General features: G+C 34.7%; 1 protein-coding gene across 1 annotated transcript in view; it reads left to right on the top strand.

Annotated features, from left to right (window-relative positions):
• The window catches only part of LOC145259932 (matrilin-1-like), a 185,512-nt gene that overhangs the window by 154,843 nt on the left and 12,214 nt on the right, over nucleotides 1–18,455 (top strand). Inside the window, exon 6 of the mRNA XM_080117893.1 lies at nucleotides 14,154–14,750. Within this exon, the coding sequence (XP_079974019.1) occupies nucleotides 14,154–14,750 (597 nt within the window). The remainder of the gene's footprint in view (nucleotides 1–14,153; nucleotides 14,751–18,455) is intronic.

Here is an 18,455-nt window from a genome sequence, read left to right as displayed (position 1 = left end):
TCTGCTGCCGGCACAGCTAGAAAGATCTTGCACAATGCAACAATTAATGTAAAGGACTACATAAAAAGTGGGAAACTGTTTTATGCTCACGTTTCAAAGACACGCAAAGAAGAATGTAATAAAACTGTTTTATATACGTACTTTCTTGTGCTTTTGTAAATCTAGGATTGTTTTTCTTTTCTTTTACGATTTTACTGTGTGTAATATTTTTTCCCGATTCCGATGCAATTACCAATTCTGTTCTAAAATTCTAATTCCAATACAATTACCTATATCGATTCCGATTCTTTTTAATTTATCAATATAGAGTTGTTGTTTTTTGTTTGTTTTTTGTGTGTTTGTTTGTTGTTTTGTTTTTTGTTTTGTGTGTTTTTTTTTTGTAGGGATGGGTGCCGCAAAAAATTATAAAATACTCACATATAATTTCCCAAACATAGAAATACAGTTACGAGGATGATCTAGAGATGGTGGTTTTACTGGTAGTTTAAAATCAATAAATATTTATCGTTTCATCATTAATATAAGCCATGGAAAGTAAAATTTAAAATCACTAAAAACAAATGAATAAAAACAATGAAAAGAATCGTTTTTGGCATCGGAAAATTAGGCAAAACCTTTTCGGATTCCGATAATGATTCCGATACCCCAAAATGTTCCGATTTGTTTGATTCTCGGTTCCGATTCTGATTAATCGTCCCAATACTAGAGAATACTGCTTTTAATAAGGACTTCTTTTGAAAGTCCCTTATCAAAAAAAAATTAATAAATAAATAATAAATAAATAAATAAATAGAAGCGCCAACCGCTTGATAGATGTTCACCGAACAGATTTAACAATTTATTTTTCTTCATACCGGAATGTTATTGCTTATTTTCGCTTATTTATTTATCTTTCAGTTAAGAATGTTCTTTTTCTATCTGACCGCAGCCGACATCTTAATGAAACTCTTATTTAGAAGCGATTCGTTTGACTAGAACTAATTGCTTTCTTATCAAAAGAGAAGCTCTTCTTTGTTTTGATTCGGTTACTCACAGGCAATAACAATTTCGTGATTGTACGAATAAAGCGCGGGTATCTCGAAGAGGCGTTAAAAACGTGGGAAGAAAAAAGCTTAATAGACAAAATTAATAAATAAGTAAATATGAACGAAATCAAATCACTAAACAAAATGAAGATGAATACAAAGTTGGATGGTTTGTCGTTTATTCACAACAAAATAAACGCTAGGAAAAAAAAAAATTAGTTCATTCAGCCTCGAATGATCAAGATAAAATTCTTTTGGTGTCATGGTGACAAAATTAAAATATCCGCCAACGCAAACAAATGTGTTTGGCATATTTCAACGCAATTTATTGTCTGGATTTTGTGGATTGAAATTATTTTTTATTTATGTTATTTTTTTTCAGGCTATTAATATTAATACTCTTACTGTGTTTTAAGTATTCTCTCTCTCTCTCTCTCTCTCTCTCTCTCTCTCTCTCTCTCTCTCTTTCTCTTTCTCTTTTATCGTTAAGAACTTCCAGTTGACTTGAAAGTCGGCCAGTTTAGCTTTTATGGTCAGATCATCGTATAATGATAAAATCACTCTGACATACATTAAAAACATTAAAAAAAAATATTTAAATTTCAACAGTATTTCTCGCGGTTAATGATGGCTGAATGAATTAGGTCCTTGCTAATGAAGCCAGAGATGGTTTCTGTTGCCAAGTTGGAATCTATCGACCGGTGTTAATCGTGACACTCTGCGCGGATGATTCCCAAAAGTGTCTGTAGGTATTTAATAATTATTATAGCAAATAATTATATATATATATATATATATATATATATATATATATATATATATATATATATATATATATATATTAAGTAATGTGATCTATAATTTAAAAGTTTTAAAAAAATTTTTAATTTTAAAATCAAAATTTAATTAAATCAAAAATCAGTTTCATAAGAAGGAACAACAACAAAGTCAATTATCTGTACGATCGTTTCGGAAATCCGTGCTTTTTATTTGTGGTATACATGAAGTCACGTAGAACAATTATACATAGTTTTTTTGGTAAGCACGGTCTCCTCATCAGCAAATTTAGGAGGATTTCTATTGAATTGAAAAGACACCAAAAATAAACCTAGCATTAACAGTAAGGCAGATGAATCATTTGGTTTTTCTTTTTTTGAAATCAGGAACTGTATTTAAAGTAGTCATTTAGATGTTTGCTATATTCAATAAAATAAAAAGCTATAGCAAACATCTAAGTGACTACTTTAAATACAGTTCCTGATTTCAAAAAAAGAAAAACCAAAAGATTCATCTGCCTTACTGTTAATGCTAGGTTTATTTTTGGTGTCTTTTCAATTCAATAGAAATCCTCCTAAATTTGCTGATGAGGAGACCGTGCTTACCAAAAAAACTATGTATAATTGTTCTACGTGACTTCATGTATACCACAAATAAAAAGCACGGATTTCCGAAACGATCGTACAGATAATTGACTTTGTTGTTGTTCCTTCTTATGAAACTGATTTTTAATTTAATTAAATTTTGATTTTAAAATTTAAAAATTTTTTAAAACTTTTAAATTATAGATCACATTACTTAATATTGAATTAGCTCTAGGACATTTAACTATCGAGCTTATTATATATCTAAATTACAACGAGCTTTTCCTGTATTTTAATTAAACTAGTAATTTCACTATTACATTAAAATACACTTAGCTCTTTAGACTATTATTCTAATCTCCTTTAAATTATATATATATATATATATATATATATATATATATATATATATATATATATATATATATATATATATATATATATATATATATATATATATGTATGTATGTATGTGTGTGTGTGTGTGTATAAGCCACTCTGATGAGTCGTGGACGACGAGGAGCGTGTCAGTGGATAATTGCATTTTAAAAGTAATATATATGCCGCTCCCAATGTGGGTGTACCAAATTGGTTAAAGGGAAAATTATTCCCAGCTTGCATTTCGGTAAAAATGCACTTTCGGAAATAAGTGAATTCATTCAAAAAACATATCGCTAAAACTAAAACAAACAATATTTAAGTATATCGCGATATATCAAGACAGTTGGCGAGATGGGTCAGAGGTAAGGGGCTTAGGCTCATTACTGCGGGGTCCCGATTTCGAATCTCGCTATATTCAGCCACTCTGATGAGTCATGGACGACGAGGCACGTGTCAGTGGATAATTACATTTTAAAAGTAATGTGTATATATATATATATATATATATATATATATATATATATATATATATATATATATATATATATATATATATATATTAGATCCGTTCTTGGTTTTCCTTAAGGTGGGGGTGTTTGATTAACACTACTCGAATGCTATGATATAAAATACTGTTTTGTTTGTAATTCCCCCCCCCCAATATTTTTGGTAACCAACTGCCGATCTAAGACAATAATACAAGAAAACTAGCGTAAACTCTTGAAAGCAAAACTAATATAATGATAGATTAATTTACCTATAAACAAATGAGTTTTAAAAAAGCATAGTATATATATATATATATATATATATATATATATATATATATATATAGTATTATAAAATCTTTTTAAGTAAAAAGAAAACTCGTTTTAAAAATAATTCTTGACTTGACTAAAAATGAAAACAACAATAAGTAGAAAATCCAAATAAAATATTGTCACTTAATGTCATTCCGTTCTTCACTCAGACATTTTGTCAATTCATCCGGTGTCCATATGACCTTATATCTCATTGCCACATCCTTCTAAACTTAAAATCTATTTATTAAATTTTTTTTTGTTTACTAAAACCCTAATTTGAAAAGGGAGTTTTATCCTCGAAATATTAGAAAAACTTGGACACCATATAATGCCGGATTGATTGAAGATAAAAAACAGTAAGTAGAATATAAAGTACATTATTACAATAAATATTATGTCTATATATATATATATATATATATATATATATTATTTTGTTTCTCAGCCAGACGCTCTTTTAATTTTCCTGGTAAAATTATATTGCATTTCTACAAACTTTTAAACATCAACCAAATTTATAATAAATAAACAATTTATTATTTTTTTGTTTTGTATAAACTTTAGTATTTTTTTAAAAGAAGATCATAAAATAAATCGTAGGGTGGCCCTATTTTGGGTTAAGGAAGATTTCAGAGAAATGAAAGAAATGATGGAGAACTGTTGCCACATCAAGGCAGGATAAGCTGATAGAAGCAGCTTATCCTGCCTTGACAGAGTTCGTAGCTTAGTGGTGGATGCTCTTTTCCCTTCCCTGCAACTTCTTTCCCACAGAAGAGATGTTGCGAGCCTATCTCTGCTTTATCGTTATTTTAATGGCAAGTGCTCGGCTGAGCTTCAATCTGTGGTCCCCCTCGCCAAACTTTCATTAAAAACACTCGTCTAGCCAAAACCACTATCAATAATTTCCCATACTCTTTATCTGTGCCTAATCCTAAACGTAGATTCCATGAACAAAGTTTCTTTCTTAGAACTGCACGCCCGATGAACTCTCTTCCGATTGCCTGCTTTCCAGCTGACTTCAATCTGATTGTCTTCAAGTCCAACGTAAACAAGTTCTTTATGAATCATCCCCCTATGTAATCCAATTTCCGAAATCCCCACTACTTATGTTTACTACGCTATAATCACATTGACTAATGTATACCCATTAACTCTTATCCTCGATTGGCCTCTGGGCCTTGGTAAGTGGTGATTCCTGTGTAAAAAAAAAAAGAAAGATGTTTGGCCTTTCATGGATTTGGGCGTAAACTTCCTTATGAAGGAAAAGCAGGCGTTTTATTAATTGAGGGTGTAAAAAAAAGCAAAAAAAGAAAAAACGGCAACTTTTGTAAAATAAGAGAGATGCATCTGATTGGCATAATATTTTTGTTTTAAAAAATTAAGGCGAATACATGTGTTGAACCATGTGCGCAAAAACGAGTTTAAACATTTTCATTTTGGAGACTAAAGTGTAAACTTTGTTGTTCGCAACAAATCTAAAGACATGTTACGTTTTTTATTTTCTATAAAACGTTAGACGTCATCTTGTATTTTTTCGTCATAAATTTCGGCTATGCCTAAAAGATTTCTCGAGTGAGTTACGTCAAGCCATACGGTTGAAAGTTAGAAAAATATGCCCAGAAGTTGTTGTTGTTGTTGTTGTTGTTATCATCATCATCATCATCATCATCATCATCATCATTAATAATGACAATAACAACAATAATAACAACAACAATAATAACAACAATAATAATAATAAATACTAATGACAGTAATAATAATAATAATAATAATAATAATAATATTAATAATAATAATAATAATAATAATAATAATAATAATAATAATAATAATAATAATAATGACAATAATATTAATAATATCAATAATTCTGATTTAGTTTATCAACGTCTCCCTAGAAAGGGATGGAATTCATTTGCAGAGTATTTCCCTCAATCCCGGCGCCAAACCAGGAGCTTCAAAGATCAAGGGTTTTCCTAAGGATGTCGGTGGTACCTACAATAGCAGAAGTCTGAAGGCCCCCTAAAACATTGGGGATTCGTAGTTTTTTCAATTGCCCATCCAGACGATTTGATACTACTCCTAGCGTACCTACTACGATCGGGATTATTTGTTTTAACCCCGTTTTAAATACGTTTTTATTATTATTATTATTATTATTATTATTATTATTATTATTATTACAACAACAACAACTACTACTACTACTACTACTACTGAACTAACGAATAAGTGTTAAAAATGTCGTTGACGTTTGTTTTTGATCTGTTAATTTTGGTTTTAGTGTTCTGGGTTCAAGTCAGATGCCATCATCCGCTGGCGGTGGTCTAAGATTGCGAAATCTAATTAAATAACGGACCGGAGTAACTTTGAATAATGAGATAATTAAGAAGTGACACTCCTCATTAGTGATTTCTTTGAATGTGAATTGGGGTGCTTAAGTACAATTGCTGTCAGAATTGTCATCCAAAGCAAAACGCCCAACAACGGAAATAACATCAACATATTAGTAGTATTAGTAGTCGTGTCATCTTTAATCGTATTAGTTACCAGCATTTCAGCCCGGCGTTGCCCGGGTGTTTGGGGGTGTATGTTGAGCAAAAAAAAAAAAAAAAAAAAGCGGTCAATTTTTTAAACTTTGACCACTATTATGACCCTTAGCATTTATTGTTTGGGGCTACAATTAAGTTATTAAGTTAGATCCATATCCAAGGAATCTCTATCTAAAATTTCAAGTATTTAGACCCAAAATTGGCGGAGGAGTTTGGTTGAGTACTCAAAGGTCAAATCGTTTAACTTTGACCCGTTAAAAGCCAAATTTCTGACCGAAAACGGATTACAAATATTTTTTCCAAAATCTCAGTACCCTGTATGTCAAATTTCGAGTCTGCAGACTGAAAATTGACAGAATTATTGCGTAGGGAAATGTACACAGACACACACACAAACACACACACAGACACTTTCACGTTTATATATATACTAGCATTTCAGACCGGCGTTGCCCGGGTGTTTGGAGGTGTATGCTGACCAAAAAAAAAAAAACGGTAATTTTTTTTAAATTTGACCCTTACTATGACCCCTTCAAATTTATTGCTTTGGGCTCAAATCAAGTTATTAAGTTAGATCCATGTCCAAGGAACCTATATCTAAAATTTCAAGTGTTTAGACCCAAAATTGTCGGAGGAGTTTGATAGAGTTCTCAAAGGTCAAATCGTTGAACTTGGACCTCTTAACAGCAAAATTTCTGGCCGAAACACGATCACATCGATTTTCCCAAATCTCAGTACCCTGTATATCAAATTTTGAGTCTGTAGACTAAAAATTGACAGAGTTATTGCGTAGGAAAATGTACGCACACACACACACACACAGAGAGACACGTTCACTTTTATAGATATACTAGCATTTCAGCCCGGCGTTGCCCGGGTGTTTGGATGTGTATGTTGAGCAAAAAATAAAAGTGGTAGTAGGAAGGCAGGCTCGAACCCGTACCGCAAAGAAGGAAAAGAACGGGGTAAAACCTAACGTTTATGCTGTTACGACCACCGCCAAACCGGAAACGACATTTTTTTAAAATTAAGGCTAGACAATCTAAAGGAGAGGATAACTTTAAAAAATATGGGCGAAAAAAGTGACCCCCCCCCCCGTAGAAAAGTGCCTAGTTCAAGGGGAAGATATTAATGTTTTTTTTAACTGTGACCCCTATTATGACCCCTTAAAATTTATTGTTTTAGGCTCAAATCAAGTTATTAAGTTAGATCCATGTCCAAGGAACCTATATCTAAAATTTCAAGTGCATAGACGCAAAATTGTCGGAGGAGTTTAGTAGAGTTCTCAAAGGTCAAATCGTTGAACTCTGACCTCCTTCATCGCCAAATTTCTGGCCGAAACACGATCACATCGATTTTTCCAAATCTCAGTACGCTGTATATCAAATTTCGAATCTGTAGACTAAAAATTGACAGAGTTATTGCGTAGGGAAATGTATACAGAAACAGACACAGACACACACAGACACACACAGATAGACACGTTCACTTTTATATATATATATATATATATATATATATATATATATATAGAGAGAGAGAGAGAGAGAGAGAGAGAGAGAGAGATAGATAGATAGATTACGAGGTGTACTATCACAAACAGTAGTGCCCTGACTACTACTACTAATAATAATAATTCTGATTTGAACGTCTCTCTAGAATGGGATGGGATTCATTTCCAGAGTATTTCCCTTAATCCCGGCTTCAAACCAGGAGCTTCAAAGATCAAGGGTTTTCCTAAGGATGTTGGTGGTACCTATAATTGCAGAGGTTTGAAGGCCGCCTAAAATATCGGGGATTTGTAGTTTTCCAATTGTCCTTCCAGACGACTTGATACTACTCCTAGTGTACCAACTACGACCGGGATTATTTGTGTTTTAACCCCGGGTATACGCCTTATCTCCAAGGCCAATGGAGCATAATTGCCCCACTTCTCATTCTCCTTCTCTCTCACATTCCTGTCCCAGGGCACTGAAAAGTCTACAATCTGCCAGATTTTTGAGATTTTGTCAATGACGACCAAATCCGGACGATTATGTTCCAATTGCTTGGTCGTTATGACACTTTTGTCTCACCATACCTCTACCTTACCATCCTCACTTGTTCTCACTTCATCAGGCACCTCCTCAAACCAATTTCCAGCACACTTCACCCCAACTCTCTTACACACCTCTCAATATATCCGGAGTCCCATGCGATCGTGTCTTTTGCGGTACTCTCTCTGGGCCAGTCCGCTACAAGGTGCGCAATTGATACTGAGGTCTTACCACAAATCCGGCATTCTGCAGAAATTTCCTCTCCTAGAACCACTTATTTGAACAATCGTGTTCCTAATGCCTGCTCTTGTGCTGCCTTAGTACTCTTAGCCAGATATCCAGCTCTAAGCCATTGCCATGATCTTTCATCAGCCACTTCTGCTATATCCTGGAAGAACATCCCATGCATTTTCTTCCTAGCCAGTTCCTCTGCCCTTTCTCTATCCATACGTTTCACATAATCAGCCTTTGTCTCACATACCTCCAATTCATTGGCCACAACCTTAAGCATCCACTTCCCACTTCTAATCACATGCTCTTTCAACGACATCTCGGTTCTAACACAGTCTTTTACACTATTATAATAATAATAATAATAATAATAATAATAATAATAATAATAATAATAATAATAATAATAATAACATTAATTGTTATATTAGTAGTATCACTAGCAGTAGCAGTAATAGAGTATCCTATTTTTCATGGCTTTTTTGTTTCGTTTTCTCTTCTTCATTTTCCTACGCGTTCGCATTTTTTTTTTATAATATCGTTTAATGTTTTCCTGTAACAGAATGCGCACGCGCGTACGCAAATGACGTCATTGTTAGAAAAAAGCCATAGAAAAGAGACAGAGAGCACGTTAGAAAGGAGGATCACGTTAGAGACTTGGATGTTCGAGAGCACTTTCTAAAAAAACAGTCACGTGAGAGACGTGACAGCTGTAACGAGAAGTCACGTGTGGCAGGAGAATAAGGGAATAAATATCGTTGTATATCAGAAAAAAAGGCGAGTTGGAATGATTTTCTATTCTTTGTATGCTCAGTCGCAAAGTAGACAATGTATTGGGTAACGTTACATTACTTTTTGTTGTTGTTGTTCTTCTTTTTTTCTTCTTCTTCTTCTTCTTCTTATTATTATTATTATTATTATTACTATTGATGTTGTTGTTGTAATAACGATACTAGTATTAACCTCTTTCCCACAGAAGAGACGTTGCGAACCGGTCTCTGCTTTATGGTTATTTACGTGGCAAGTGCTCAGCTGAGCTTCAATTTATGGTCCCCCCCTCTTACCAAACTTTCACGAAAAACACTCACTAGCCAAAACCACTATCAATAATTTCCCACACTCTTTATCTGTGCCTAAACCTAAACTCAGATTCCCTGAACAAAGCTTCTTTCTTAGAACTGCACGCCTGTGGAACTCTCTTCCGTTGGCCTGCTTTCCAGCTGACTACAATCTGATTGTCTTCAAGTTCAACGTAAACAAGTTTTTGATGAACCATCCCCCTAAGTAATCCAATTTACAAAATCCACACTACTTATGTTTACTACGCTATAATCACATTGACTAATGTATACCCATTAACCCTTATCCCCGAGTGGCCTCCGGGCCTTGATAAGTGATGATTCCTGTGAAATATAATATATATATATATATATATATATATATATATATATATATATATATATATATATATATATAATCTTCTCATATTTTACAATGCTTTTGCTATTTGTTTTTTCTCTTTTTTGTTCTCATTCATTTTATTATTCGTGTTTTCCTATTTCTTATTCTTTTTATTTTTTTTACATAGGAGTCACCACTTATCAGGGCCCAGAGGCCACTCGAGGATAAGAGTTAACGACTATATAGTAGTCAATAAGACAATATCATAGTAATCGTTAGTAATGTAAATTTGGTAATATGAATTACTTAAGGGGAACGGCTCATCAAAAACTTGTTTGCATTAGACTTGAAGACGACCATATTATACTCAGTTCTACATTATAAGTCAGTTGTTGTTATGGTTCTTCTACTACTACTACTACTACTACTACTACTACTACTACTACTACTGCTGCTGCTGCTGCTATTTCTTCTACTTCTCTTGCTTCTCTTTTACTATTAATGTGATTTCTTCTGCTACTTAGTTTACTTCTTCTTCTCCACTTCCTTCTCCGTCTCCTGTTTCTTCTTCTTCTTCTTCTTCTTCTTCTTCTTCTGTTATAATTTATTCCACTACTCTACTACTCCTTCTTTTTCGTTTTATAATTCTTCTTATCCTTCTCCCCCGTCTTCTTCTACATCTTCCTCATTTCTTCTCCTCCCGCCCCTCATGTTTTATTTTTTTTTACTGCTGTTGTTCTTATTTCTCATATTCTCCTCTATTCCTACTCATACTTATACTCCTTCTCCTTCTCCTTCTACTACTAATAATAATGCTACTACTACAATTTTATCTCTTTATGTGCCATTCATACACCAACCTAACCAAAACGTATTCCAGTGTCCATGATTCAATTTTGTCTGTCAACTGAAATATTCACACAAACCACCCAAAATACACAAACCGTAACATCTGCAGCCAAATTCAACGAACACTTCAGCAATCCAGCTATTCCCCTGAATCATAAATGTCAAGACTTTTATACGTCCTAACCTTTTCGAGCATAGAAACATTTATTTAGAAAAAGCAGACATGTATAATTAGTATCGGCTAAATAACATATAATATGCCTCCATCTCTACTGATTACTATCCTAGTCCAAAGCATAAAATATCGAAATAGATTTAAATAAGCGGAGCTAATGCTATAAAATATATACGTTTAAACAAGTAAAAATTCTACGAGTATCTAGAAGAATTCGTGTTATTTGGATTCTTCGGGCTACTGTTCTCGTCATCTGCAGTATTATTTGCACAAAGTTTCGATCGATGTAACATCCGGCCTTCTGCAGGTGTATCTTGTCGAACTATGGAATCTTTCAGTCAAACTCGGAAATCTGCACGGAATTTTAAAGAGATTATTTTGTTTAATCTACGTGAGTAGTATGCTGTTATTCCGTCAGCCATGACTGGGTAGAAGTATTTTTTTTAATTGTATTTTGAGTGTCGTTCACCCTCTAGGATTGAACCTTAAACCTCCAGAAGTGTGTAACTTATAGCTGAATTTTACCACGATGCCACGGGCCCTTGCAAGGACTTCTACAAGTCTTCTATCAAGTCTACCAAGCTAAGAGAATGATAGTATGCTATCCTCAGAGATTAAATAAAGAGCTCCGTTCGAAATTCCGTGCAGACATCCGACTTTTACAGATATACCTAGAAAGGCTCGGGGGTTTTATTAACCGAAACGTTGTGAAAATAGCACTCAAGATGAGAACAGTAGACGGAAGATTTAAAGTAATACGAATAATGAATCCTCATTTCAAAAATACAGAAACATAATATGTAGAAGCCAGAAAGAAAATCTGTTAGTTGGCTAGTATGACGTCATCCAAAAACCCTATCTGTAACAAGGCACGGACGCGCGTATAGCAGCAGCAACAACAGCAGCAGTAACAGCAACAGCCAACGTATTCAAAGAACCAAGCCGTGTGCGAGGTGACGTCGCGGCGAGGAAGAAAATAAAAAGGATTATAAAAGAAGAACGTGTGCGTAGACAGATGATCACGTTAGAGATGATACAGAAATAGACGTGTTATACACGTGGACCGAGAGCGACAGGTTTGAACAAGAGACAAGGCTGGAAAGTACCTAGAAATAAATGCCTTGTCTCAACAAAATAAAACGAGTCGAGTTATTCCTTATCTTGGTTTCCTTGCGGCGTTGTGTCCATGTTAACGCGTGTGTAAGCGCGTGTAACGTTACATATTAATTTTATTCGTAAACCACAATCATGTCATGTATACAAAATGTTTGATGATTAATTTGTTTTAAAAAAATTTGTAAGTAATATGCAAATATTAGAGTCTATTTAACTTGCGGCATAACAACAGTTTTTATTTATTTAATGTCGATTATACTTATTTTGATAAAAGTTTTAATGCTTTAAGTGTTTTACATCTTTGAAGCTTTATTCGTATCATAAATGCATGTTTTGTATATGAATGCTTTTTGGTAGAATTTAAATAAATAATTAAATAAATAGTACTATTCCTTAGTTGATAAATAGCTTTATCAACTAAGCCCCAGCCCCTGTCTCATCGCCGCAATGTTGCATCGCTGTGCCTGTTTTACAAATATTTTAATGGAATATGTTCTGATGAACTGGTTTCACTTGTATCCCCTCGATATACATATCCCCGACAACCCTGCTTAGCAATAAGATCTCACCCTTTCACTGTTGTTGTCCCTAAATGCCAGAAAGCTTTCTATTCTAATAGTTTCTCTCCTCGAACAGCTAGACTTTGGAATTCCCTTCCTGCTGCCTGCTTCCTTGGCTGTACTGATATGCAGAAGTTTCGATGTGACATTAAAAAATATCTTGTTAATCTTTCCTAGGCATGGCCCCAAATACTAGCCCCTTACGTCCAAGTGGCGATATGCTTTGTAAGGGGTGAACATGAGTAAAAAAAAAAAAAAAAAAAAAAAAAAGGTCCGTAAACAACAGATTTTATTTAGTTCATAGGAGCCTAGTAGGTACTTCAACTCCGAGTCAGAATGAACCTGGGAATACTGGTAACTAACGGGTGAATCCGCACCCTTTGAAGCTTCCAAATTTCAACATCACCACCGGAAGTACCTTAGATAAGACACTGACAATTATGATAAGAATGTACATAGGATTTATTCCAACTAAAGGTGAACCCATACTCCTTTACAGCTGTCACAATTGTGCTTTTAATACAGGATATACGAGGGGCGTTCCAAAAGTAATGCCTCCTATTTTTAATTTCGCCCGAATGGATCAGAGGGAATTGCAAATTGAATTTTTATGATGGCTGAACTTATGCATTCATTAACTGTAAGTTTCCTCTCTCTATTGCAGATATTGACGGTGTGAGACGCTAAGAAAGCAACGCCTATGCGTCAGAGGCAGAGATGCGTCACTGAATTCATTGGCAAAAGTGCATTAAGAATGGTAGTGACTATGTAGAAAAATAAATTCTGGAGCATAAAGCTTGCACGTTTTAATGGCATCACTCACGTCTTCGTAGTTCTTCAAAATGTGAGTTAAAAAGAAATAAAGGACTTTACTTTTGGAGCGGCCCTCGTAGGTTTGTGTCAGATGCATCTTTCTTTCACAGTGGACAGTAAAGTATAATTACATAGTTGATAGAATACTCATCCAATAATTACAAGTAACACTCCAAATAGGAATTTCTCCGCTATAGATGACATAATGGCCTCCATGGACGATACTCTGGCCGGTACTACCAGTTTAGGTTACAATGGATCCGGGGATAATGACAACTATAGCGTTACTTCATAGTTTTTGAAACTCACAAATTTAAATTTCAATACAGGACGCGGTTTTGTGTTATGTCTAGGTTCGTTGACCGTAGCTAAATATATTTAAGTCAATTAAGCTACGCAAGAACTTCTTAGTTATATTATATAGTAAGGTATAAAATATACTTATGGCAATTAAGCTACACAAAGGCAGACTCGTTTACTCTTCGTGCCAGGCTAAAATGCACTTTTGATCTCACGATTACCTCCAGGGATACAACATTGGAACTTCTGGGTGTCTTGATTGCCATGAATATATTTTCATAACTTACTACCTGGCTCTACTCACGTATTGAGCACTGTTGAAATAAATGCTGAAAATCGATGTGGATCCGTATGAAGAAGATTGTCTCTTGCTCAGTAGTATTTTAGCGTTTATCGCATTCATACTCTGGTATAATAATAATTATAATAATAATAATAATAATAATAATAATAATAATAATAATACATACATACATACATACATACATACATATATAACTCATTTTTAATGGATGCCATTTCTCTATTTTCTATATCATATATTCAGTCTGCCACAACAAAGTTGCTGACGTCTTTTTCCTGTTGGATTCATCGTCGAGTATCCGAAAACATGACTTCAAGAAGGAAATCAATGTCGTTGAGAGCATTATCCGCCGGTTCGACATCAGTGCCACCCTTACCCGTGTTGGCATCTCGACGTTCAGTCATGAATACCTGAACTTGCTTACATTCGGCGATAGCAATGACAAATCAGAGGTGCTTCGACGACTCAGTACGATAAAGTATCTCAGCGGTGGCACGCGGACGGGTCACGCACTCCATCGACTGAGGACGAAGGTCTTCAACGGCCGGTCAACCCGACCGGAAGCGGACCGTATCATCGTCGTTTTCACGGACGGGCGATCTCGGGATTACCGACGAACTACTTTGGAAGCGAAAATGCTGAAGAAATCTGGGGTTAAGATTTTTGTCGTCGGCATTGGTTCATATGTCGACCAGGAAGAATTGCGGGACATCGCAAGTGTGCCGACAGAAGAATTCCTGCATACGTTTGATTCCTTCGATACTTTGTCGTCTAAATCTGGTTTGTTAGGAGCGAAAACTTGTGAAGGGCTCAACCATTTATTTATCAATGATCAAGACGGTAAGTACATTAACATTATACCGAACTTGCTGTGAGAGACGTAGCTAGTCTTCCTATACTCTATCGTTATTTTCATGTTTGCTGTGAGAGACGTAGCTAGTCTTCCTATACTCTATCGTTATTTTCATGTTTGCTGTGAGAGACGTAGCTAGTCTTCCTATACTCTATCGTTATTTTCATGTTTGCTGTGAGAGACGTAGCTAGTCTTCCTATACTCTATCGTTATTTTCATGTTTGCTGTGAGAGACGTAGCTAGTCTTCCTATACTCTATCGTTATTTTCATGTTTGCTGTGAGAGACGTAGCTAGTCTTCCTATACTCTATCGTTATTTTCATGTTAGCTGCTCAACTAAACTCCAATCTCTGGCTGCATTTGTATAGCAGGTTAGAAAATTGACCCTCGAGAGGCTTGTAATTCTCGTTTCCCTTATTTTATCTTTTAGTCGTCACAGTCCACAAGCAATTTCTGACAGAGAAGGAAAAATTAATGCCTTCTATGTCGAAATCTGTCTATTTAATACTTATCATTGCTTACTTTTCAAGCGTACAGTAGTGTTTTTAACGCTTTATATTAAGTGTCTTCGTGCCTTGTCTTTGGAGATTTCCATAAAACATTCACATATTAAATCATCTAGCTAAAATCCTTGTAAAAATGTCTTTTCTTCTTTTAGGGCTAAACTGAGCTTCCATGAGCAGAATTTCCTTCCAAAAAATGTCTTCTTATGGAGCGCAATACCACGAGACTGCTTCCCAAATGTTGTTTTCAAGTTTAATGTTAACAAATTCTTGCTGAGCCGACCGTTTAGGTAATTAAATTCTACTCAGATCCAACCAATATCTGCAATCCTCAAACTGTTATTTTCACCAATCTACCCGACACAAAACATTAACCCGTGTCTTCGAGTTGACTTTTGGTCTTGATTAACGGTGACTCGTTAGTAGAAAGCTCACTATCTGACCTAGTTATTTACACATCTTTATTTTGTATTTCAACCTTTTGTTATAGATGCAAAAAAAAAAAACAAGTAGTCACAATCGTTACAGAAGCATGAAAGTTCATAAATTGCATTCCTATTCTGGTAATTAGAGTGATTACTCTGTGGGTAATCCTGTGTGATGCTGTCCTGAAATAAAAGCTCCTAATTTATACTTTCAGAAGACTTAAGTCAAGAATATATATGATAGAAGACAGAGAAGGTTTATTCAATTTGATCTTCGTTCAAAATCCCCTATTATTGGAGAGAAAACAATCAGTCGAGAATAAAAATGCGTGGAAGACAGAGGAAGTTAATTCGATTTAGTTTCATTTCAAATCGCCTACTCTTGAGTGAAGAACAATTAAGTCGAGAATAAAAATCATGGAACACAGGTAAGGTTCGTTTGACTTGATCTTCGAGTTGCCAGACACAGTTTGAAAATAAATAGTTAGAAAAAGAAACCTAATTGTTTTGTATATTTAGTTGTTAAAGTTGGTTTTCGCCGATAAATTTCTGTTTCAGATGTTTGTTTTTGTAATTGTAGTAGTAGCCCATGCTATTAATAAGAATAATATGTGATTCACTTTCATTGTCCGAGCAGGATATTTCATTTTACATGCAAAAATAAACTATTCATTCATATAATATGAACCAGATGATTCTATTACTGGCATTAATTTCCCTGATGTTTTCTTAATAAGAATTATTTCTAAAAAAATATGTCGAGTACTCGTGGGATGAACCGCATTTAGTTGCTAGCATCCCAATTGAAAGTTATTTTATGCAACGAATTGAATTCGAACTTGGAACACCCTAGTCGTCAATCCGTGCCGTTTATCACCAAACAACCGTAACTTCCGCCAATATACTATGGTCAGTCATTATTAGTAGTCACTACTACTACTAATGACTGACCATAGTATATTGCCACCAAGAATACATATTCCGTTCATGTTTGCTTAAAAAAATAGTCCGAGCAGCTTATTTAATTTTGATCGGACTATTTTTCTAAAGTAAATTTACGTTAACATGGCCGGCAACTTTACAAATTACACTACTAATAATAAATATGGGCTATATAGCATTGTTGTGTTATTAACAATTAAAAAGAATACATAATATTTTATATTCGTCCTAAACATACTTTCAAAGATACATGAATGCCCAGTAGCTTTTCAACTTAACTGCATTTTGCAAATGGCGTCCATCTTGCGAAAATGTTAATTAAATTTGCAAGCGGTGTTTCCTTGTTAGTTGTATGCAGCTTGGTTAGATATTGGCCGGGCAATGCCAAAAAGTGTGCTGGTCGACGATTATTATGATCATTATTAATATTTGTAAAATTAGAATGTCAGAATTTTATCATAGCGAAATAAATATTTACAGATAAAATTAGTTATGTTTAAATGTTTTAATAGAAGGGTATGTTAGAACACAAACAATAATTTGAAAATAGGTTTGACGTAGTCTGGCGTAGAGGTCACGTAAGATGACGTAGATCTTCAGAGAGAGCATGAAAGGTACGTATGAGTTGAGCAAACTGATTCGGAGTCAAGAGAGGAGCAGACAAGGTTTTCAGATCATGATGGCTCCGAGTAGAAAGGGGTTAGAAACGGTGATAGACAGAATCAGCGTTGAAACTTTTTAAAAAGGGGAAAACACGCGGGAATAAATAGTGGTCGAAAATAAAACCCGACGCTATGTCGTTTGGGGGGGGAGGAGAATTTCTATTCCAGCTTCCATCAAACAAGACCAAAGATAGGCCAAATATGTTCCCGATTGGCCAGATGCTGAAACTCTAAATAAGTATTATTTGTCCTTTATTTTGTAAACGTATTATTGTCCCGTTATAAACTGTAATCAAATGTGCATACACACAATGAACTCTAGATTAGGCCATCAGAACGGTAGACGGTCACAAACGAACACAAGTATATACACACGTCATATAGATGACTGTGACACGTATAGGATGATTGATGATTGCAACGCTTGTCAGACGGATGCTACTCCCTCAGACACTTAAAGTTGACGAGCTCAAAAATGACTTCCATCGCCACAGTACCATTTTAATAGACAAATATACACAGATGATATTACAGAATCTTAGCTTTCTACAACAGCTAAGTCTCTCTCTCGGTTCAAAATGTTGAGATCCAGCAAAAAGAAAGAGCAAGATGGTCAGCAACAAGTTAAACTGCATACCAGCTTAATGCTGGTACTGATCCCCCGCTTTATGGTTTTTTAAATCAGAGATTTGCTTATCCTAAAAAGGTTGCCTTCACCACGGCTTACGCGAGCCCTCTCCACCCCAACACACACATACATACATACACTCAAACACACACGGTGCTAGTTGGCCGTTGACCCCGAAAAAGGGTTCATTTGCCCTTTGAAAGGTCTTGTTTTTAATTCTTCAGGGAGACTAGCCACCCTCCTAACCAAACAAGTCTGGTGGGGGAACCAGTTTAGTAGCCGGTGACCCGACCATGAAGCAGGTAGTACTGGGTTACATGGTACGAGTAGCATATGACATGACCTGACACGTATATACAAACGCATATACACTCATACAATCTAACCAAGCAGACATATATATATATATATATATATATATATATATATATATATACATATATATATATATATTCATGTTTATATATATATATTCATGTATATATATATTCATATATATCTATATATATATTCATATATATATATTCATATA

Source organism: Euprymna scolopes, chromosome 35 (genome assembly GCF_053919585.1).
Source record: "Euprymna scolopes isolate OS-2025 chromosome 35, ASM5391958v1, whole genome shotgun sequence".
In the NCBI taxonomy this organism is placed as follows: Eukaryota; Metazoa; Mollusca; class Cephalopoda; order Sepiida; family Sepiolidae; genus Euprymna; species Euprymna scolopes.
Note: the sequence above shows the minus strand (reverse complement) of the source record. Positions and strands in the feature narration are given on the sequence as shown.